Here is a 22,928-nt window from a genome sequence, read left to right on the forward strand (position 1 = left end):
GACGTTTCCTGATTTCTTTTTTCTTTCTTTCTTTCTCTCTTTTTTATTTATTTATTTATTTATTGGAGACACCAGATGTTTCTTGATTTCTTTTTTTTTTTTTTTTTTTTTTTTTTTTTTTTTTTTTGGCCGGGGCTGGGTTTGAACCCGCCACCTCTGGCATATGGGACCGGCGCCCTACTCCTTGAGCCACAGGCGCTGCCCAGTTTCTTGATTTCTTTTTCTTTTTTTTTTCTTTTGAGACAGAGTCTCACTTTGTCACCCTCAATAGAGTGCTGTGTCATCATAGCTCACAGCAACCTCCACCTACCTCGGCCTCCCAGAGTGCTGGGATTACAGGCATGAGCCACCATGCTGGCCCTGATTTCTTTGTTTTAGATTGCTGACAGTTTATCCATTTACTGTCTGCTCTGCAGTCTTACCTGTGACACTCCATTTCCTGGCTCGTTAGTGTCACTTTGCTTCACAGCCTTCTAATCAGGCTGCCAGCCCTTCTATGCCCAGACCTGCATTTAGTCTGCTTCTTTGTTTTTTTTTATATGACACAGGGACAACATTCTGCTCGAGATAGACGTCTTTTGAGGGATTGAATGGTTTGCCAAGTACGAGCCCCTAAGTGAAGAAGTCATCAGCTGGGGGCATTATTACTCAGTGACAACCACACACACTCCCTCCCACAGCCCGGGCACCAGGGTTCATGTCAATCATCTCCTTAATTCACACCGTTCCTCTGGGGGAGGTGCTCCAAGCCCCATTTTGCAGATGACACACCTGACCACAATCACCCAGCTATTAAGAACAGACACATGAGATTGGAGTTTGTCCTGATTCCAAGGTCCATGCTCTGAATCACCTGGCAATCCTTCAGCAGCTGACAGAATCCTTCCCTCAGGAACCAGGCACAGACGTACCAGGCGCATCCTGCAGGCAACGTGGTAAGCCGGGGCACCCCCGGAGGACCACACCCTAAGTTAAACTCTCCCAAATTTTCATGTTTATTAGACAGCTACTCTGCTAGGAAAGACAGTTCTTTGACACTGTGGCCCTTGCTTCCTGCACATATAGCAGAGCTGAGAAGCAGCAGTGTGAACCCTGGGGCAGCTGGGCCGGGGGAGAACAGCTTCTTCAGGCTGCGTGGGGCAGGAAGCCTCCGGACATGTCCTCCCTCTCTTGTTCTGCTTGTTCAGGTAGGTGAGCTGCACAGAGGGAAGTGGTACTGAGTATTTCCTGGACAGCTTATTTCTCTTGCAGAAGAAGATACGTCCACACAATGGAACAGGAGGCCCCAACTTGGGAGAAGATGGGGAGGATTAGAAGGATGGTGAGGGCATGGTGTCCAGAATCCCACTCCGGGAAGACGTCATTACAAGAAGCTTCTGGTTGACAAATACTGTCTGGTATTTCCTTGATGGTTTTTTACCCTCACACCACAATCCCTGATCTCTGTGGTCCAGATGCAAATGCAAATTACCTGAGTCAGTGGGCAGGTGACTCAGCAGCGCCCCTTTAAAGCAACACTGGGATCAGTGACTGCGGGGGCAGAAGCCATGGCTCACAGACACCACTTCTCCTGCTTGGCCTTGGTCTGCTGGTTGCTGGTGACTGTGGCAGAAGGTAAGGGCTTTGTTTTTTTTCCACTGTGGTTCCACTAATTGATAACTTTCTGTATGAAGAGACAAAACTGCCTCCGTGGTTACACATTCCCATAAATTGGGAATATTTACATCAGCCTGTGTGGCTAACGAGAAAGACTGGGTTTTATCATCCAGACCTTGGTTCCAGTCTCAGCACTAGCTCTCTGGCTCTGGACACACTTCACCTGAGGATCGGAGTCCTCACATCCGTGATGTGACCATGTTAACAATATTCATGATTGTGGGAGTTAGGAGGACACAGTGAGCTAGCGTGTGTGGAAAGAGTCTTCACGCTAAACACGCTGCACAAACCCTGCTCACTACGGTGAGGAAGCCCCAGGTCCCACCTCCATCTCTGCGCGGCCCGGGAGCTCCGGGATCTGCACGCGTGGGTCTCCGTCTCCGTTCCTTGCTTTCACGAGTCAGTAAGCTGCATCTTGGTGCTGCGGGGCGAGCACAGCCTTCTTTCTTTAGGATTCCATCAGACCCAGTCCCCCCCCCCCGCTGCTCCTGTTCTCTTTCCTTTGCCCACTACAGAGTGTTCAAATGGCCTCAGCCTGGTTTGCAAACCCCTGGGGAAAGGAAAGGAAAAGATAGGGATGGGAGTAGCAGGACAGAGGGGAAGGAGACCCTGTGGGCCCGGCTCGAACATTCTTTCCACAGTTCACCTGAGTTCCCAACTGGACGTTGGTCAGGGAGCACAGAAGCAGAGGTCAAAGAGCCCTTCACCCTTCTCACGTGCCCCGAGGCTGCAGGGGCTCGGCCAGACTGTACCCGGCCCCCAACACTTCCCTGTCCCCCCCCAAAGCTCCCACACATTGGACAGGGTCGGGGGAGAAAGAGCAGAGCTGGTGCACCCAGACAGCCTCCCCACAAACTCCACCAATCAGGGGATGGGGGCAGAGATCTCAGATGACTTCTGCCCCCAAATCCCAAAATGAAGCCCCCAATTGGCCTGCTACAAGGGACATCTGAAAGAGGCATCGTAAAACAGAACCGGCCACCTGCCACCTTCTTTCCAGAAAGCAAACCACCCTTCAAGAGGCCTTGTAAATATGTAGCTACACAAGTTATAATGAGATTAGAGCTTTCCTTCATTCACATCCCAAAGGCACCGACTTTGATTTGATTCTGAACTGGGCTCACTCTTCCCCACAACCCCCCAAAGTCTTTCAAACACAGCTTCTTTCCATCCCAGCAGCCCGGATGCCTCTTGGCTGCTGCCCATGGGCCCACATCCCAGTCTGCCAGGCCAGGTGGCGGGTGCTCCGGACTCACCCTGGCCCCGCTCTTCCCACTTCCATCGTGTCTGATGCGATTCTGTGCCCAGGCATGTTGAAATGCTTTGTGCTACTTCCTTCCAAAGCCTTTCTTAAGATGCGTGATTTTAAAGCTGCCGTCCCTCTTTCTCAGATTCTCACAGCGATTTGCACATCAGCCAGGGCACGCTGTGCTGCGTGGTGTTGTGTTATGTTGTGCTGTACTCTGCAGCAGATGTGGGCATGTGCGTGGCCCCACCCACGCCCCAGGCAGGCTTCCTCCTCTCACCTCTGCCCTCCACTGCTCCTGACCTAGTGACCTATGCATTGTGGAGAAGACTTGACTTCTATAGCAAAGAACTGAAACAGGCCAGTATGACACCTGGTAGACTCTAAATTTTTTATCTGAAAATTAGAGATTTGACCACTCTGTAAGTCTACAAAATGGATTGAGTGGCAGCTCTTGTGAGCAAACCAGTCACAGCACTTATGTCTTTCTGCTTCAAACTCTGAGAGCATCTGAGAAAATTTCTAAGCGTCCACGTACCATGCAAGGGAAGAACCACATATTTAAATATCAGGTATAAAGCTTGCTTCTCTTAAAATCAGTATATTCTCTACAAGCCCACTGTTGTCTGACCAAATAACCACACTGTACAGGTAATTATAAAAAAAAAAGTTCTTTCATCATTACCTTTTTTTTAAAGTACTTATCTTTAAAGCAGTTGTTGGTATGCTACTAACTTCATGTCTAGACTATAATAAACCCATTTAAAATTGATATCCAAATTCCAAGCAATATTTTGGCTGTTTTTTTCTATTATACTCTGCCTTTAAATGTAAATTATTTATCACAATTTTCTGGGACTAGAATTAAACCTTCACTAAGCTTCACAGGGTTATTCTAGGTTCTGGGGACACAGGCAGTAACGGACTGATATAGCTAAGTTATTTGTCTTTTGTAAATCTCCTGTAGAAATTTGACCCCGATATTGAAGGTAGGGCCTAAACAGAGGTTTTCAGGTCATGGGAGTGGATTCCTCATGAATGGTGTGTTGACATTCTTGCTCTGTGAGACCTGATAATTATTATTTTTTATTTTGGATTAAAAACATACGATTAAGTTGCACTGCTCATGTTTGTAAGGTCCAAGTCAATGCTGTGTCCTTTACCCAATAAGTATCCCATATATCCATACATCGTGCCCGTTCCGTGGGAACTTACTGAGGCCCCTCCCTCTCCTCTCTTCTTGAATTTGAGTTTTTCTGCTCATGTGGGCCTGCCAAGTGCCCATCAACCCATGAATGGATTTGTAAACTGTGAGGTATACACACCATGAAATACTATTCAGCCATGAAAAGGATGGAGACTTTGTATCTGTTGTAATAACCTGGAAAGATTCGGAGAACATTCTCCTAAGTAAAGTATCACAAGAATGGAAAAGCAAGCATCCCGTGTAGTCAATACTAAGTTGAAACTAGCAGGTCAGCACCTCCAGGCCACATGAGAAAGCAGGTTACTGAAAAGAGCCTGGCACCTCCCTCCGATTGCCGCTGCTCCTCTGCCCATGGGACACACAGGCTTCCTTTCTCTCCCACCTTGAATGGAAGCCTCCTGCAGCCCTCACCAAAAGCTGATGCTGGCACTCTGCTCCTTGGACAGCCCTCTTTTCTTTGTAAATTGTGCAACCTCAGGTATTCTTCATAGTAACAGAAACAAAGATACCAACAGAGTCACCGGTCCTGTTATTATGACAACTGAACCCTTTAGTAGCTTCCTTAGTGCACAAATTTTATGTGTAAATGTAACCAAGTGGGTTAATAACAATAGGTAACACTGAATGCATACTGTATGCCAGGCAACCCTCTGAGCGCTTTACAGATGTCATTTCAGCTGACACTTGCAACAAGGTGATGAAATCGGTGGTGTCATTTTCTCCATCTTACAATTAAGAAAAAGGAGGCTCAGAGAGGTCAAGGGCTCCATCTGCGCTCACGTGGTTATTGGGTGGCAGAGCTCAAGGAGCCGTAGAATATCCTTCCAGACAGTGCTATTCTACCTCTCAAGCTGCTTTTAATCTGCACTTAAATATTTGACCTACTTTGGTCCTATTATTAAGTTTGTAGAAGAGCTCTGCTCCCTGACACTCAGTGCCTCTGGTAGTGGGTCAACAGAAAAACTTCCGATTCATTATCACACTGCCCCTGAGAAGTGGGAACTTGGTGACTTTTGCAAAGAAACTGAGATTTCTCTCCATCAGTTCAGCTCTGCGCTGGGGAGGAGGAGAAAGCAGCCTTCACAGTGGTCACGGCAGCAGTATCAGAGGCTCAGGAATGCGGCCCCTGGATAAGCGCATGACCAATGAGTATTAGGAAAGTGGCCTCACGGGTACCATGGAAACTCATTGCAAAGGGCCCTACCACAGTCTCTGGGTAGGGAAGGCCTGCCCCCCAAAATAAGACTTGAAATCTAGATGGGAGTCAGCCAAGCAAAAAGGGCAGGAAATAGTGCTCAGGGCACCTGTAGCCGCCCCTTTCACCCAGGACCATTAAGTATCCTTTGAAAAGTGGAACAAGCAGAGTCAGATTCCAGTGGATTAAATGGTGTGTGTGTTGGGGGTGGGGGGTAAGTGTGTGGACTTTAAAGACAGAAAATAGACACCAAAGAAGTTCACAGCAGATCACTTCCGTTTCTCTCTGAAATTTGAAGCTAAAATCTACTTAGAAAGGTAGAAAGAATTCAAAGCTTTCTTCAAAGGAGTGACGAACAAGGAGACTTTCTCAGGGGCTCTGAGGAGACAGCAGGTTTAGAAGGCAGCGGGCAGAGAGCGGGACGGGGACAAACAAAGAACTGACGCAGCATTTAGTCAGCATCAAGCTACTTAGGATGGGCTTTTTTCTTCTTTTTTAAATTTTTACTGTATAACTGTAAAATGTGGGGCGGCGCCTGTGGCTCAGTGAGTAGGGCGCTGACCCCACATACCGAGAGGGGTGGGTTCAAACCCAGCCCCGGCCAAACTGCAACAAAAAATAGCCGGGCGTTGTGGCGGGCGCCTGTAGTCCCAGCTACTCGGGAGGCTGAGGCAGGAGAATCGCCTAAGCCCAAGAGCTGGAGGTTGCTGTGAGCTGTGACACCACAGCACTCTACTAAGGGTGACAAAGTGAGACTCTGTCTCTAAAAAACAAACAAACAAACAAACAAAAAAAACCACTTTGTAAGATGTGATGGGTTTCCAAATCAGTCATTATGGCTTCCACATTTTAGAACACTTGTGACAGCCAACCAGTTCCCTGACACAATCACCGTGTGTCTAGTTTGCTGGAAGAATGTGGTTTTTGTGTGTACAGCAAGCTTGTACCTTGATCTGGAGCCCTGAGGAATTCCAGAAAGAGAGCGCTGGACAGCTCCGCATATTCCAGAGCTACAGAAACCTTGCCTGGCAGAAGTGGCTCAGGTTTGAAGAAATAAGATGGACACAGGGCTGGGCGGCCGGCTGGTACCCTGAGCGGAGTGCTCAAGGCTGATCCAACAGGAAAATGTCAAGATGGGGCTTAGGAGTGAGGCTGCCTTCTTCCCTAGAAACTGGATTCTGTAAATTTTTTTGTTACAAAGGTTCAGAACTTTTCAGAAAAAAAAGTGAGTAATGTGGGATTAAATCATCTTCTGTAGTTCAAAGTGCCTTAACCGGGTTTCAATCGTAGGATTTCAATACTCAGTAGCCTGGGTGAGTGTGGTGGGAGGAAGGGTTGGTATTTCACTCAGGGAACAAAATCCATTCATGCAAAACTTTTAAAAAGAGGAGAGCGGGGCCAGGTGTGGTGGCTCACACCTGTAATCCCAGCACTGTGGGAGGCCGAGGCGGGTCGATTGCTTGAGCTTTGGAGTTTGAGACCAGCCTGAACCAGAGCGAGACCTCATCTCTAAAAATAGCCAGGCATTGTGACCAGAGCCTGTAGTCCCAGCTACTCAGGAGGCTGAGGCAAGAGAATCATTTAAGCCGAAGAGTTTGAGGTTGCTGTGCTATCACGCCATGACACTCTACCCAGGGTGACTAGGTGAGGCTCTGTGGGAAAGGAAAAGGGAAGGAAGAGCTGGAGGTGTGAACACGGTTGACTGCTATAAAGCTCTCTCCAAGAATCTTCAGCACAGTCGGCTCCCAAAAGGACCAGCCCTGGAAAGTCAAGAACAGAGGCTACTCCCATCACCACTGTTTCCCTGTGGTCTTCCCTCCCTTGCTCTCCTTCCTTATTTTACTACTTCCATGTGCAGATCGGTTTCACTTCTCTGCTGTCCCAACCAAACTTGGTACTCCCACCCCTGCCCCACACCTTCTAACACCTCGGCCTGACTGTATCTCTTAGTTATAATTCCCAAAGCTTTGAGTGTCTGCCTGTCAGCCATCCAATCAGCCACAGCCAGAAGGCGTGTAGGGTTTGAGGGGGAAATAGAGTATCCAGAAAGGGCTATGGACACAGGCAGGTAAAAGCACATCCAACAGCCAAGAACCCTGAATCCAGCTGTCCCAACGGAGAGGGGAATCACGTTCTTTTTAAGTGTGTCTACTCTAAATTTCCTGTGGGAAGTTCATTTTTCCATCAATCATTCTTGGCAGCCCTTTCCAGGCCTGTACTGATAAGCCTCTAAGTGAGGGAGGAAACAATTTCTAAAGGAAAGTTTGCTAAGCCAATGTAATTGGGTGATACAGCCAAGGGAAGACCTTGACACTTGATCCTGATACAAATTTCTTCTCAAAACAAAAAATTGCATCCTCAGCACTCTTTTCCCCAGGGCATGTAGACACTCCGTCCTTCCTGGGGTGGAAATTATTTCACTGCTTGATCCATGGAAGCAGAACTTTTGAATTAATGGCCTTTGGAAATTAATGGCCATTATTTTTATCTTTTTCTTAATACTAATTAAGTTACTGTTTCACTGAATTTTCTTTATTTAGGTATAATTTACACACAATAAAACCACAAATCTCAAAGGTACAGTTTGATCACATTTCACATATACACACGTGTGTATATAAACATGTGTTCACATATAAATGTATGTCTGTGACATATTTGTGTGTGTAGAGAGAGATACACAGATATCCGTACAACCATATCCATGCAACAACCATCTAGATCAAGATATAGAACATTTCTAAAGCATTCCCTGGTTGCTCTTTCCACCAAATAACACCTACTCTAACCCTAAATTGATTGTTTTGACTATTTTTTTTTTTTGTGTTTTCTATTAAATCAATATTATTTATATGAGTATAGTTTCCATTCTCATGAGATTAGTCACATATAAGTCATTTATCTACATTTTTATATTAATACATTTACTCTATTCATACATTTTAAAGTTTCATATGTACCCAGAGAGTTATTTAAACAGACAAATGTGGTTACTCTTTCTTACAGTATTGCTTTTTCTGAGGCGTAAACCTCTGTTTAGTTTAAATAACATTTTGGATAAACATTTAAAGTGTGTATACATTGATGCAACTGTGGCTAATTCCTTAAAAAACGCATATCTGTAGCTGCGTCCATTAACTTTTTTTTTTTTTTTATTGTTGGGGATTCATTGAGGGTACAATAAGCCAGGTTACACTGATTGCAATTGTTAGGTAAAGTCCCTCTTGCAATCATGTCTTGCCCCCATAAAGTGTGACACACACCAAGGCCCCACCCACCTCCCTCCTTCCCTCTTTCTGTTTCCCCCCCCATAACCATAATTGTCATTAATTGTCCTCATATCAAAATTGAGTACATAGGATTCATGCTTCTCCATTCTTGTGATGCTTTACTAAGAATAATGTCTTCCACGTCCATCCAGGTTAATACGAAGGATGTAAAGTCTCCATTTTTTTTAATGGCTGAATAGTATTCCATGGTATACATATACCACAGCTTGTTAATCCATTCCTGGGTTGGTGGGCATTTAGGCTGTTTCCACATTTTGGCGACTGTAAATTGAGCTGCAATAAACAGTCTAGTACAAGTGTCCTTATGATAAAAGGATTTCTTTCCTTCTGGGTAGATGCCCAGTAATGGGATTGCAGGATCAAATGGGAGGTCTAGCTTGAGTGCTTTGAGGATTCTCCATACTTCCTTCCAGAAAGGTTGTACTAGTTTGCAGTCCCACCAGCAGTGTAAAAGTGTTCCCTTCTCTCCACATCCACGCCAGCATCTGCAGTTTTGAGATTTTGTGATGTGGGCCATTCTCACTGGGGTTAGATGTTATCTCAGGGTTGTTTTGATTTGCATTTCTCTAATATATAGAGATGATGAACATTTTTTCATGTGTTTGTTAGCCATTCGTCTGTCGTCTTTAGAGAAAGTTCTATTCATGTCTCTTGCCCATTGATATAAGGGATTGTTGGCTTTTTTCATGTGGATTAATTTGAGTTCTCTATAGATCCTAGTTATCAAGCTTTTGTCTGATTGAAAAAATGCAAATATCCTTTCCCATTGTGTAGGTTGTCTCTTTGCTTTGGTTATTGTCTCCTTAGCTGTACAGAAGCTTTTCAGTTTAATGAAGTCCCATTTGTTTATTTTTGTTGTTGTTGCAATTGCCATGGCAGTCTTCTTCATGAAGTCTTCCCCCAGGCCAATATCTTCTAGTGTTTTTCCTATGCTTTCTTGGAGGGTTTTTATTGTTTCATGCCTTAAGTTTAAGTCCTTTATCCATCTTGAATCGATTTTTGTGAGTGGGGAAAGGTGTGGGTCCAGTTTCAGTCTTTTACATGTAGACATCCAGTTCTCCCAACACCATTTATTGAATAGGGAGTCTTTCCCCCAAGGTATGTTCTTGTTTGGTTTATCAAAGATTAGGTGGTTGTAAGATGTTAGTTTCATTTCTTGGTTTTCCATTCGATTCCAAGTGTCTATGTCTCTGTTTTTGTGCCAGTACCATGCTGTCTTGAGCACTATGGCTTTGTAGTACAGACTAAAATCTGGTATGCTGATGCCCCCAGCTTTATTTTTATTACAGAGAACTGCCTTAGCTATATGGGGTTTTTTCCAGTTCCATACAAAACGCAGAATCATTTTTTCCAAATCCTGAAAGTATGATGTTGGTATTTTGATAGGAATGGCATTGAATAGGTAGATTGCTTTGGGAAGTATGGACATTTTAACAATGTTGATTCTTCCCATCCATGAGCATGGTATGTTCTTCCATTTGTTAATATCCTCTGCTATTTCCTTTCTGAGGATTTCATAGTTTTCTTTATACAGGTCCTTCACCTCCTTCGTTAGGTATATTCCTAGGTATTTGATTTTCTTTGAGACTATGGTGAAGGGAGTTGTGTCCTTAATTAGCTTCTCATCTTGACTGTTGTTGGTGTACACAAAGGCTACTGACTTGTGGGCATTGATTTTATATCCTGAAACATTACTGTATTTTTTGATGACTTCTAGGAGTCTTGTGGTTGAGTCTTTGGGGTTCTCTAAGTATAAGATCATGTCGTCAGCAAAGAGGGAGAGTTTGACCTCCTCTGCTCCCATTTGGATTCCCTTTATTTCCTTGTCTTGCCTAATTGTATTGGCTAGAACTTCCAGCACTATGTTGAATAGTAAAGGTGACAGAGGACAACCTTGTCTGGTTCCAGTTCTAAGAGGAAAAGCTTTCAGTTTTACTCCATTCAGTAAAATATTGGCTGTGGGTTTGTCATAGATAGCTTCAATCAGTTTTAGAAATGTGCCACCTATGCCTATACTCTTCAGAGTTCTAATTAGAAAAGGATGCTGGATTTTATCAAATGCTTTTTCTGCATCTATTGAGAGGATCATGTGATCTTTATTTTTGCCTCTGTTAATATGGTGGATAACGTTTATAGACTTGCGTATGTTAAACCAGCCTTGCATCCCTGGGATGAAGCCTACTTGATCATGATGAATGACTTTTTTGATGATAAGCTGTAATCTATTGGCTAGGATTTTGTTGAGAATTTTTGCGTCTATGTTCATGAGTGAGATTGGTCTGAAATTCTCCTTTTTGTTTGGGTCTTTTCCTGGTTTTGGTATCAGGGTGATGTTTGCTTCATAGAATGTGTTGGGGAAGATTCCTTCTTCCTCAATTTCTTGGAATAATTTCTGCAGTACAGGAATAAGCTCTTCCTTGAAGGTTTGATAGAATTCTGGAGTGAAGCCATCTGGACCAGGGCATTTTTTGGTTGGAAGCTTTTTTATTGTTTCTTTGATCTCAGTGCTTGAAATTGGTCTGTTCAGGAGCTCTATTTCTTCCTGGCTGAGTCTAGGGAGAGGGTGTGATTCCAAATATTGATCCATTTCTTTCACATTGTCAAATTTCTGGGCATAGAGTTTCTGGTAGTATTCAGAGATGATCTCTTGTATCTCTGTGGGATCAGTTGTTATTTCCCCTTTATCATTTCTGATTGAGGTTACTAGAGATTTTACTTTTCTATTCCTCGTTAGTCTGGCCAATGGTTTATCTATTTTATTTATTTTTTCAAAAAACCAACTCCTTGTTTCATTAATTTTCTGAATGATTCTTTTGTTTTCAATTTCATTGATCTCTGATTTGATTTTGGATATTTCTTTTCTTCTACTGAGTTTAGGCTTAGATTGTTCTTCTTTTTCCAATTCCATAAGATCTCTTGTAAGATTGTTGATGTGCTCTCTTTCAGTTTTTCGAATGTAGGCATCTAAAGCGATGAATTTTCCTCTCAAAACTGCTTTTGCAGTATCCCACAGGTTTTGGTAGCTTGTGTCTTCATTGTTGTTATGCTCAAGGAAGTTAATGATTTCCTGTTTTATTTCTTCCTGCACCCATCTGTTATTCAACAGAAGATTGTTTAGTTTCCATGCCTTTGGGTGGGGTCGAGCATTTTTGTTAGAGTTGAGTTCCACCTTTAGTGCCTTATGGTCTGAGAAGATACAAGGTAAAATTTCAATTCTTTTGATTCTGTTGATATTTGTTTTGTGTCCCAGGATATGATCAATTTTGGAGAATGTTCCATGGGGTGATGAGAAGAATGTATATTCTTTATCTTTGGGGTGGAGTGTTCTATATGCGTCTATCAAGCACAGTTGTTCTAGAGTCTCATTTAAGTCTCTTATATCCTTGTTTAATTTCTGTTTAGAGGATCTGTCCAGCTCTGTAAGAGGAGTGTTAAAGTCCCCTGTTATGATGGTATTATCAGATATCATATTGCTCAGACTGAGTAAGGTCTGCTTCAAGAATCTGGGAGCATTTAAATTGGGTGCATAAATATTTAGAATTGAAATGTCTTCTTGTTGTATTTTTCCCTTGACCAATATAAAGTGACCATCTTTGTCTTTTTTGACTTTAGTTGCTTTAAATCCACATGTGTCTGAAAATAAGATTGCAACTCCTCTTTTCTTCTGAATTCCATTTGCCTGAAAAATTGTCTTCCAACCCTTGACTCGGAGCTTTAATTTGTCTTTTGAAGCCAGGTGTGTTTCTTGCAGACAGCAAATGGATGGCTTGTGTTTTTTAATCCAGTCAACCAATCTATGTCTCTTCAGTGGGGAATTCAAGCCATTAACATTTATTGAGATAATTGACAAGTGTGGTAGTATTCTATTCGTCTTATTTTGTGAGAGTCCATTGCTTAGTTTTATCTTTTGCATCAGTGTGGAGGTTAGGTTCTGTCCTTTAATTTCTGAGTTCTTACTTTGCTGCTGATCCATTGTGGTGGTCAGTGTGCAGAACAGGTTGAAGTATTTCCTGTAGAGCTGGTCTTGTTGTGGCGAATTTCCTCAATGTCTGTATATCCGTAAATGATTTGATTTCTCCATCAATTTTGAAGCTTAGCTTAGCAGGGTACAGAATTCTGGGCTGAAAATTGTTCTGTTTAAGTAGATTAAAGGTAGATGACCATTGTCTTCTTGCTTGGAAAGTTTCATTAGAGAAGTCTGCGGTCAATCTGATGGATTTGCCCCTGTAGGTCAACTGGCACTTACTCCTGGCAGCTTGCAGAATCTTTTCTTTGGTCTTGACTTTGGAGAGGTTCATCACAATGTGTCTTGGAGAAGCTCGGTTAGAGTTGAGGTGACCTGGGGTCCGATATCCCTCTGAAAGCAGTGTGTCAGAATCTTTGGTGATATTTGGGAAATTTTCTTTTATAATATTCTCTAGTATGGCTTCCATTCCTCTGGGCCATTCTTCTTCCCCTTCTGGAATTCCTATAACTCGTATGTTGGAACGCTTCATAAAGTCCCATAATTCTGACAGTGAACGTTCTGCTTTCTCTCTCTTCTTTTCTGCCTCTTTTACTATCTGAGTTATCTCAAAAACTTTGTCTTCTACCTCTGAAATTCTTTCTTCTGCATGGTCTAACCTGTTGCTGATACTTTCCATTGCATCTTTAAGTTCCCTGATTGACTGTTTCATTTCCTTCAGCTCTGCTATATCCTTTTTATATTCTTCATATCGTTCATCTCTTATTTGATTCTGTTTTTGAATTTCCTTTTGGTTATTTTCCACTTTATTAACAGTTTCCTTCATTGTTTCCATCATTTCCTTCATTGTTTTCAACATGTGTATTCTAAATTCCCTTTCTGTCATTCCTAACATTTCTGTATAGGTGGAATCCTCTGCAGTAGCTACCTCATGGTCCCTTGGCGGGGTAGTTCTGGACTGGTTCTTCATGTTGCCTGGAGTTTTCTGCTGATTCTTCCTCATGGGTGATTTCTTTTATCTGTTTACTTGCCCTAATTTTCCTTTCAATTCCTCTTGCTCTTTAAGTTCTTGTGCCTGTGGACTAAGGGTTACAGGACCAGAAGGGTGAGAAGGTTTAAGAGCAAAAAAGCGATGAAAGAAATGAGGACTGAGTGATAAGAAAAAAAAAAAAATGAAAAAAAAGAAAAATAGAGAAAGGAGAGTGGTTGGGTGAAAGGAATATTGACAAAAAGAAGAGAGGCACAGAAAGAGGGAGACAGAGCAATATAGGTGTACAGTAGGGTACTTTGATACAACCTTAAAAAAAAAAACACCTTCTGGGGTGCCAAGTGGGGTGGTTCCCTTGAGGTCAGCAGCTCTTTGCTAACCTAATCAGACACAGTACCCCACCTCCACCAAGTAGAGAGGAAAGACAAAAATGCTATAAATCAAACCAAAACAAGCAAACAGAAAACTTTACGGGATAAAATTGGTTGGAAAAACCAAATAATAGTGGTAGAAACACTAACAAAAATGAAGTTCAGATTATTGAAATAGGCAGCAATGGGAAATTATAATTAAACTAGAAAAATTGAGAAAGAAAAAGGATCTGTATGGAAAAGGTTGAACTTAAAAAACAAAACAACAATCTAGAACGTCAAAATAAACAAGAAAAAACAACCAAACCAAAAAAAAAACCAAACAAAGAAACAAAAAAAAACACACACGCAACCAAAAACAAAGCAGTATGTATATGGAATTGAATATTGTCTGGGCAACACGTGGTCTTCTGGGGTATGAGATGTTAATCACAGTTCTGATACGACTGGAGGCTGCTAGTTTCTCGAACCCCAGCAGGTAGACACCCTAAATCTCTCTTCAGCCCACTTAAAAGGCACTTTGAACTTGTTCACTTACTGAGCAGAAGCTTTCTCAGGGAAGTGCTTGTTGCTGGAATCACTGCTGAAGTGGCTATCCACTTACCCTGTGTGTCAAAACTGGTCTCCCTCTGCCCCCGAGGGTTAGGGCTGCAAGGCGGCTCAGACCCCGCCCTTAGGCTACTTGGTCGCTGGGTTACCAGCTCCCACCCAATTCCAGCTCTGCGACCCTGAGGGCGGAGCTTGCCAGGGCAGATCGCTCACAATGTCTGCCTGTGACCCACAGCCAAACTCTATTAGCTCCGTCTGGCTCAGCGGCTCAGCGGCTCAGACTGGGGCCCTAGACAAAGGCCAGAGTTCTCCGCACTCCCGCTCAGGCTCTCCCCAAGGCAGTTCAGCTGAGTGCCAAGTCCAAAGACACCAAAACAGTTCACAGGTAAGGCCTTTCTGGTTTGCAGTCTCGCTGCTACTGAACTTACAGTTGCGGGCGGGTTTAGGCGGATTGAACACACGCGACCACTTGCCGGTTTTCCACTGTTTTAGTCCTCCTCTTGGGGTCCAGAAGTCTCTCGCTGACTCCCTGTATCCTCTCAGGGGTGATGATAGGCAGATCCCACCAGCCAGAGATGCCTGGAGTCCTATATCCCCAGACTCACGGTGCCCAGATGCAAGGAAGCTGTTACTCGGCTGCCATCTTGCTCCACCCTCTGTTTTGACTATTTTTAACCACAGTTTAGTTTCATTCTTGAACTTGACACAATTGGAATTTTACAGTACATACTCCTTTTGCTCAGCATAACATCTGTGGGGTTCATTCATGTTGTTGTGGGTATTAATAGCTCTTTCTTTTCACTGCTGGGTATTTCATGATATGAGTGTATACAGTTTGTTTATCCAGTCACCTGATGGACACGTGGGTTGTTTCCAAGTTTATGCCATTAAGAATAAGGCTGCTGTGAACATCCTTGAATTTCTTGTTGACATAAACATTCATTTCTCTTGGGTACATTCCCCCAAGTGGAAATGCTGGCCTAGAGAGTATATCTGTGTTTCGTTTAATCGAACTTTAGCAATGCCTTCCAACATGCTTTGAGACTTCTTTCATTCTCTCTTCCCATTTTTCTCCCCTGACACCAGTAGGGAAATAACTGTGTCCACCATTTAAGGGAGCATCTACCTCCTTTCTGCTTCTGTTACCAGGCCTGTCTGCTGACTTGCATTTTCCTCCCCACAGGACAAGAGGTGCTCACCCCTGCCCCTCCTGGAGGCCCACAACATAACGTGGACCCTACAGACTGCCAGATCTTTACACTCACGCCTCCACCCATCACGAGGAACCCAGTAACAAGCGTCCAGCCCCTCACAAGGACACCCAAGTTTCTCTTCCATTTTTTTCCACAAGGACCCAGAGTCTACCTTAGGTTTCCAAACAGACCTTTCTTTCTTCCAAAGTGCAACCACCGTTTTCAGTTCCGGCCATTTTTCTGGCCAACCCGTCCCCGTCTTCCTCATAGATTTTTCTACAGAAGAAAACTCCAAAGAGGAAGCTCATCTGAGGAGAGCTGAGGGGAAAAAGAAGCCCAAACACACTGAAGCAAAAGAGAACAATCCCTCAGAGAAGGCAAGAAAAAAATGTATTTTCTCTTTCCAAACTAAAACCATTTGAAAAATTTGAAGATTACGTATCCTAAACACCACTGGCTAGAAATTATTCTCTTTGTCAACAAGTGAAGATGCTGAGTTATAGGCTATTTATGAATAAAAAATAGTCCAGTGACAATGTTATTCTTGTCCTTGACTTTTTATGGTCACAAGATATTTATGCAAATAAAATCTTTAAATGGGTAGTTCCAATAATTCCTGTCCATATTGAGATGCAAGAAAAATCAACTTCCTGTCTCAAATAGAAAGCATTTAAATAAAATGAGATAATTATAAAGCAAATGAAGTTTGTTTTTTTTTTTTTTTGTTTTTGTTTTAGATAGACTCTCACTCTGTTGCCCTGGGTAGAGTGTGGTGGCGTCATCATAGCTCATGGCAACCTCAAACTCCTGGATTCAAGTGATTCTCCTGCCTCAGCCTCCCCTATAGCTGGGACTACAGGCTCCCGCCACAATGTCTGGCTAGTTTTTCTATTTAATAGAGACTAGGTCTCACTTTAGCTCATGCTGGTCTCAAACTCCTGAGCCCAAGCAATCCACCCTGCCCCAGACTCCCAGAGTACTGGGATTACAGGTGTGAGCCACCATGCCCGGGCCATGACATGATTTTTTAACACTCATCAGAAAACCTACGGAGAAAGTACCTTGACAAAGTGAACTTTTAAAAATATTATAAAGCTTAAAGCGAAAAAAGTTATGGGGAGTCTGGCACTAGATAATACTTTAAAGATATAAACTGAATTATCTAATGCATTTTTTTAACTTTAGTATCTAATCGACTTTAATGTTAACTTTTAGACAGCCAGTGCAAATGAGATTAAGTATCAATATCACGATTTCTGCTATTGTCATATAGATATTGGCTAAAATGGTATACTTCCCCTTCAGGTGGTTGTAAGTGTAAAGGCCTGATTAAAAGGTTACATGGATGTTCTCGGTAATTGTGGAACTTTACAGACATGAGTTCACTGAACTTTGGGAACCCTGTATTCTCGTGTGCAATATGAGAAACGAATCTCACAGATTGCATTCACGGGTTATTTGTTGGGACACTCCGTAAAATTCTGCCCCCTGTTTATGCCACTCATCTTGCCAGTCACACAGGAACTTTGGATTTGTATACAGGTCAGTGGCTTGCACCTGTCCCTCCCGAGAACACGCGTAAATATTGCTGCTGCTGCTGCTACAAAGCAAGAAACAATAACCGAGAGACCAGAGGACTCTGAGGATGGTTGCCTGGGGAAGGGAGAGATAAAATCACCATATTGCACTTCCTTGCTCTATTAAATAAAAAAGAGAAAAAATGGGCAGCGCCTGTGGCTCAAAGGAGTAGGGCACTGGCCCCTTATGCTGGAGGTAGCGGGTTCAAACCCAGCCCTGGCCCCCCCCCCAAAAAAGAGAGAGAAAATTATTAATATTTCTTTCATTTACTTCATAGCAAATATTCACTATCAGAACAGATATTCGTTTCAAATCTATAGGTTTAACTAAAAACCTTTTTGAAATTTTTCAAAAGGTATTTTAGGCTGGGTGCAGTGGCTCATGCCTGTCATCCTAGCACTTTAGGAGGACAAGGCGGAAGGATGACTTGAGGCCAAGAGTTCAAGACCAACCAAGCTGAACAAGAGCATGAGGCCAAGAGTTCAAGACCAACCAGGCTGAATAAGAGCAAGACCCTGTCTCTGCAAAATACAGAAAAATTAGCTGGACATGGTGGGTATAGGCCTGTAGTCCCAGCTACTCCAGAGGATAAGGCAGGGGCATCACCTGAGCCCTGAGCCCTGAGCCCAGGAGTTTGAGGTTGCAGTGAGCTATGATAATTAATGCCACTGCACTCTACACCAGGAGACAGAGCAAGACCCTGTCTCAAATTAAAAAGAGAGAGAGACGGGCGGCACCTGTGGCTCAGTGAGCAGGGCGCGGGCCCCATATACCGAGGGTGGCGGGTTCAAACCCAGCCCCGGCTAAACTGCAACCAAAAAGCCAGGCGTTGTGGCGGGCGCCTGTCGTCCCAGCTACTCGGGAGGCTGAGGCAGGAGAATCGCCTAAGCCCAGGAGCTGGAGGTTGCTGTGAGCTGTGTGATGCCACGGCACTCTACCGAGGGCCATAAAGTAAGACTCTGTCTCTACAAAAAAAAAAAAAAAAAGAGAGAGAGACAAACTATATTTTGAAATAAATCATACCTGTAAGGACGTACGAGAAAAGGACCAACTTTGGGCAAAACTTGAGACAGATAAATGTGTGTATTTGAGCCTCTCTTTCCTTCCTGACCCTCCTCCTTCGCCCCCACGTGCTCACGGGTATTCTACCTGATTGCCCAACACCGACCTGGCTTTGCGCTTTCCCTCCCAAACATTTGAACGTTTGTAATGCAAAACTTAACAGTTGTGAAATGTAGCCCTTGAGGCCTGGCTGGGCGGTAGGTAAACCTCAGGTAAAGGCAGACACGGGAATGAGGAGCCCCCCGCAGCCTCAGCGCTCCTTCGCTGCACCTGCTGCGCCGGCCGCTCCATCCACGCGATCCCCGCCACGAAGGGCCTTTTCAAAACATGTCTGGACAACCTCGCACCAGCCCTCACCCTGGAACACGGCCTACCCGAGAAGCAGCCCCCACCTACGAGCAAAAGTTCACACCTTCCTGACTTAAAAAAAAAAAACTGTCTCATTCCTTTAGGTTGATAAATTTTGCCTTTTAAATACAGAGATTCCCAGCAGGTTTGCTGAGTTAGGAGGGGAGTGTTCAGTCGCTAGTCCCTCAAAGCTCCCCTGAACTTGGGAGTGGGACTAGCTGCTCTTGCAGCGGCAGGAAGGACAAGAGTGACTTTATTTTAAATGCTAATCCGCCCAACTGTCTCCAGGTCCCAGAAATGCCTCCAGAGTGTCTGCCAGGGTGAAGAACTGCTCTTTATGTAGAAACACCTGCTCACACAACCCTGGGTGTGGTGCCCGGTGACAGCAGCGTCCTCTGCCACCTCCTCCTCTCTTCGGCTGCGGGGCACAGGCCTGGGGTCTCGCACCTGCCGAGGACCGCGCTTCCGTCCTCAAAGCACCCTGATAAACCGTCCTGGGCCTGCAGACCGGGTCTGTCTACTTCACCGACGGTGTCTCGGCTCCCCAGCGCTGGGGGCCGGGTTGGCGCATATGGTCCTTCCATGGAGTCGAAGGGGAGCCGGAGCCAGGGGACCGAAGCGCGGACACGGGACGGACCCCCGCAGGGCCGGTCCTGGGCCACCGCAGATGCCTGCGGACCTCCACGTGGGGACAGGGACCTCTCCAAACACCGGGGGTCGGGAATGCTTGTTCTGCTGTGCAACTCACCGTGATCGGAAAAGTGCCGTCCCCGCCGTTAGGGCTGCGCAAGGGGCCGGGGCAGCACAGGTAGCAGCTGAGGCGACGCGGGAAAGTTAAGGGAAGAATTATAAATAAAAGGGGATATGAGAACTTCCATGTCTGTGGGACTGTCTGGTTTGGCAGATAAGTTTGTTTTGTTTAATTTTTATTTTAAATTCCATGGAATCAGGACAGGAGGATAAATTTGAAAATTAGTTAGAATCCTTTGCCTGCACTTTGTGTAGATGGCAGGGAGAAAGTTGCAAAGTCCAGGCTGTTTTTGCCAAACTGGACTGGGACGCAAACACCTAGAACTCCCGGGAGCCAGCTAGTGAGTTAGACAAGGGCATGGACGCTTCTGGGGTGGGGTGGGGGTGGGGGTAGGATAATCATCTTCCCTGCTGACAGCAAGACCCCAGCTAATGCAACCCTTGACAGATTTATTGGATGAAACAAAAAGGTGTCAACAGCTCTGAGAGAAAGCTAAGCCACATGGATGGCGTGGCTGTTGGACACCTGTAGGACAGCTTTTCCATAGCAGGAAATAAAGCTGAAAAAATGAGTCGTATAACCACTATCCTTCTTTGAACTGTTAGGGTGTAGACTGGTCACAATAGCCGTGAGAGAGGGTTGGCAAAGAAGGAGGCTTCCCTGGACATGGCCTGCTGTGGCGGTCTTTGAAAGAAGGACAGAGGACTTCAAGAGAGTTGGGCATGTGGCAGACTATATGTGCCCGATGGTTTGAAGGATCAGATAAGGCTGTTTTCATGGTGAGGTAGAAAACAAGTTGTTTACAAAGTGTTCCGGAGTCGGGCATGGCCCTGTCATTCGGGTCTTGAGGCCCTGGTGGGAGACGGAGATGCCAAACTGAACTCAGACAGAAAAAGGGAAGTAAGAAGGTCCAGCTGTCAGTAAAGAGAAAGAGGAAGGAGAGCTGGAGTTTGCTAGACCAGGAGGAAAGGAAGGTCAAAGGGCCAGTTAGGGTTAGGAGGAAATAAATGTGGTGTGATCTGATTTCAGCAGGGGTGGACACAGAGAGAGTAAATCAATACCCCATTGCAGAACTGTTGAGCCTTTGAGAAAGCCTGACCCACAATCAACAGTGTAGCCCTCACCCTAGTCTCCCACAGAGGAGGGGAAAGGAGCAGAAGAAACTCCATGTAAAAGAACCTCCGTCTCAGCCGGGTGCAGTGGCTCAGGCCTGTGATCCCAGCACTCTGGGAGGCCAAGGAGGGTGGATCGCCTGAGCTCAGGAGTTCGAGACCAGCCTGAGCAAGAGCGAAACCCGTCTCTACTAAATACAGAAAAACTAGCCAGGAGCTGCAGTATGAATCTGTAGTCTCAGCTACTCAGGAAGCAGAAGGATTTCTTGAGCCCAAAAGTTTGAGATTACTGTGAGCTATGATGCCACAGCCCTCAATGCAAGGTGACAGAGTGAGACTCTGTGTCAACAAAAGAAAAAGAACCCCAATCTGTGTTCCCGGGGTGGACTCCTCTCCAGACTAGTGGACGAGGTTGGGGCCAAGGCTGCCTGCACACAGGAACAACATGGCCCATGTGCAGCTCACTACTTATTAGAGTCCAAAAAACACGGAGAGAACCTTAGCTGTAGTAGACTCACGCAGAGTGCACCTTAGTTCGTGGAAACCCCAGGAGGCCCTGCCTAGTGGTTTTATACCCAAAGCGAGTGAACAGACAAACGCCAGCACACTGAGTCCAAATTAAGCAGGGGCCCTTTATCCATCAGCCGAGTGAGAGCGGGCTCACACTTCCAAGTCTCTCAACCCCTAGAAGCAGAAGTGGAAACCTTTTATAAGGGGCTTTCAGTAAGGGGAGGGGATGTCCTTAATGCAAGCCGAATTTGACAAGCGCCAACACCTGCTGAGGGGAGTCCTTACAAGGGGGCATGGGGTTTCGCAGTTCTTACTGAACTCTTTCAGCTGAGCTTCCTGTCTTAAAGGGGGAGTGTTGAAAGCCCCCAGCAAGATGGAGTTGGGGTGTAACAGCAGGAATTACAGGTGGCTATGGGGCAAACACTCCAAGTGACACAGATGCCTCTCCTTCTTGGTGCTGGGCGGAGTCCCCCTCTCCCCCCACTGCACTGTCTTTATTTAACCTCTTCCAGAACATGCCTTGGGTAAGGGCACCCTGTTAAAACACACATTGCAAACATCTGTGGGGACTCCCGCCTGTGAGTTTGCCGGCGAAGGCTGCCGTCCGAGTGGAAGCGAAACCGGGAGCCACACGCCTTCCTCCCGAGGGTGCAGCACTTGTGTGAAGCAACTCCATCCTCCTGGTGGGACAGAATCTCAGCCCTGCACAGGGACTGGCCAAAGTTAATGTCATCCATCCTGCACAGAGTCCCATGGCAGTCCTGACAGCCCCCAGTGCCAGACAGCAAACTACCAGGAGCTAAGCAGGGTGGTTCCCAGACACACACTGCTGTGCCCCAGTATAATCCGGTGACAGAAAAAACAGGACGAAGGGGAGGCACTTGCCATGCTGTATGAGACTGGCCAATGCCTTCTCTACCATCCTTTGCACCCTGACTCACACGACCGATTGCTTTTACTAGGAATAGCCAACAGTGGACATTCCAAGTGTTGCCCCAGCTGTCACAGCACGACTGCTAGAGGCCCAACTGCATGTCCACCAGCAACTGCTGCTAAACAGCTTCCTCACTCTGCTGACACCGTGCTAGCCTCGAAGACTTGTCATTGCCACAGCCACACCTCAATACCTTGTGCACCCTTCAGAGGATGAGCCATTAACGCACAAAAGATTCAGGGCTCAGGACCCGCTATAAAGTTCCGGGGGGTCTGTTGGTCGGGTAAGATGCACCTTATTACAGAAAAGGACTATGTTGATTTTCTGTGCCAAAAGCACTGTTACGTTTTTCCTAGGTCTCTGGGACACTGGCTGAATGTTTGCATCCTCCATCCAGCTAGTAAAGAAGGGACCCACTGGGGCTAGGGTAAGAACAAGAGAGAGCATTTAAAGGACTCAAATACTTAGGCACGAGCCTTCAACTTCTCCCTTCTGAGATACCAAGGTCTTTAGATGTGACCACAAGCCTGGAGGGTCCGGGACAGCTCCTCTGCTGTGTGGACCTAATGGCAGCAGTAAGATTCCTTAGCAGGCTCCTGGGCTCCCACCTGTGCCCCCGCACATCCTGTGCACACAGGGACATGTACAGAGGACAGCAGCCCCTGTGAGAGGCTGGCAGATCAGACTATACTGGACCCTGCCAGTAAGCTCGGGACAAAGGTACATGCCCAAGTGTGGGTTCTGCTACGGGACTGTTGCAGGCCTTCCCTTGCAAACCAAACAGCCACCATGAGGGGCTTGGAACAACTCAGTGTCTCTCGATGCATTGATAGTGACCGAGGCACACACTTCACTGTAATTCCAAGACTGGGCACATGAGAGGGACATAGATTGGAGATTTCATTTGCACTATAATCCCTGGATGGCAGGGTGGACTAAAAGAAATGATGGTATTTTAGAAACAAAACTGTGAG

General features: G+C 45.3%; 1 protein-coding gene across 2 annotated transcripts; it reads left to right on the forward strand.

Annotated features, from left to right (window-relative positions):
• The first annotated feature begins 213 nt into the window (after positions 1-213).
• On the forward strand, positions 214-17,255 carry ODAPH (odontogenesis associated phosphoprotein). 2 transcript variants are annotated; one of them, XM_053585361.1, is made up of 3 exons: positions 214-935; positions 1,066-1,614; positions 15,650-17,255. In XM_053585361.1, exons 2-3 carry the CDS (start codon positions 1,548-1,550, stop codon positions 15,979-15,981), a joined length of 399 nt encoding a protein of 132 aa, XP_053441336.1. In that variant the 5' UTR covers positions 214-935; positions 1,066-1,547; the 3' UTR covers positions 15,982-17,255. The 2 variants fall into 2 exon arrangements, with proteins under 2 accessions (XP_053441336.1, XP_053441248.1); XM_053585273.1 differs by having other exon boundaries at positions 214-1,614.
• The last annotated feature ends 5,673 nt before the right edge of the window (positions 17,256-22,928 follow it).

This window comes from Nycticebus coucang, chromosome 1 (genome assembly GCF_027406575.1).
Source record: "Nycticebus coucang isolate mNycCou1 chromosome 1, mNycCou1.pri, whole genome shotgun sequence".
Classification (NCBI taxonomy): Eukaryota; Metazoa; Chordata; class Mammalia; order Primates; family Lorisidae; genus Nycticebus; species Nycticebus coucang.

Coding starts and splice junctions, on each gene's coding strand:
- ODAPH (XM_053585273.1), top strand. CDS start 1,548: ATGGCTCACAGACACCACTTCTCCTGCTTGGCCTTGGTCTGCTGGTTG. Junction 1,615..15,649: donor GCTGGTGACTGTGGCAGAAG/GTAAGGGCTTTG, acceptor TCCTCCCCACAG/GACAAGAGGTGCTCACCCCT.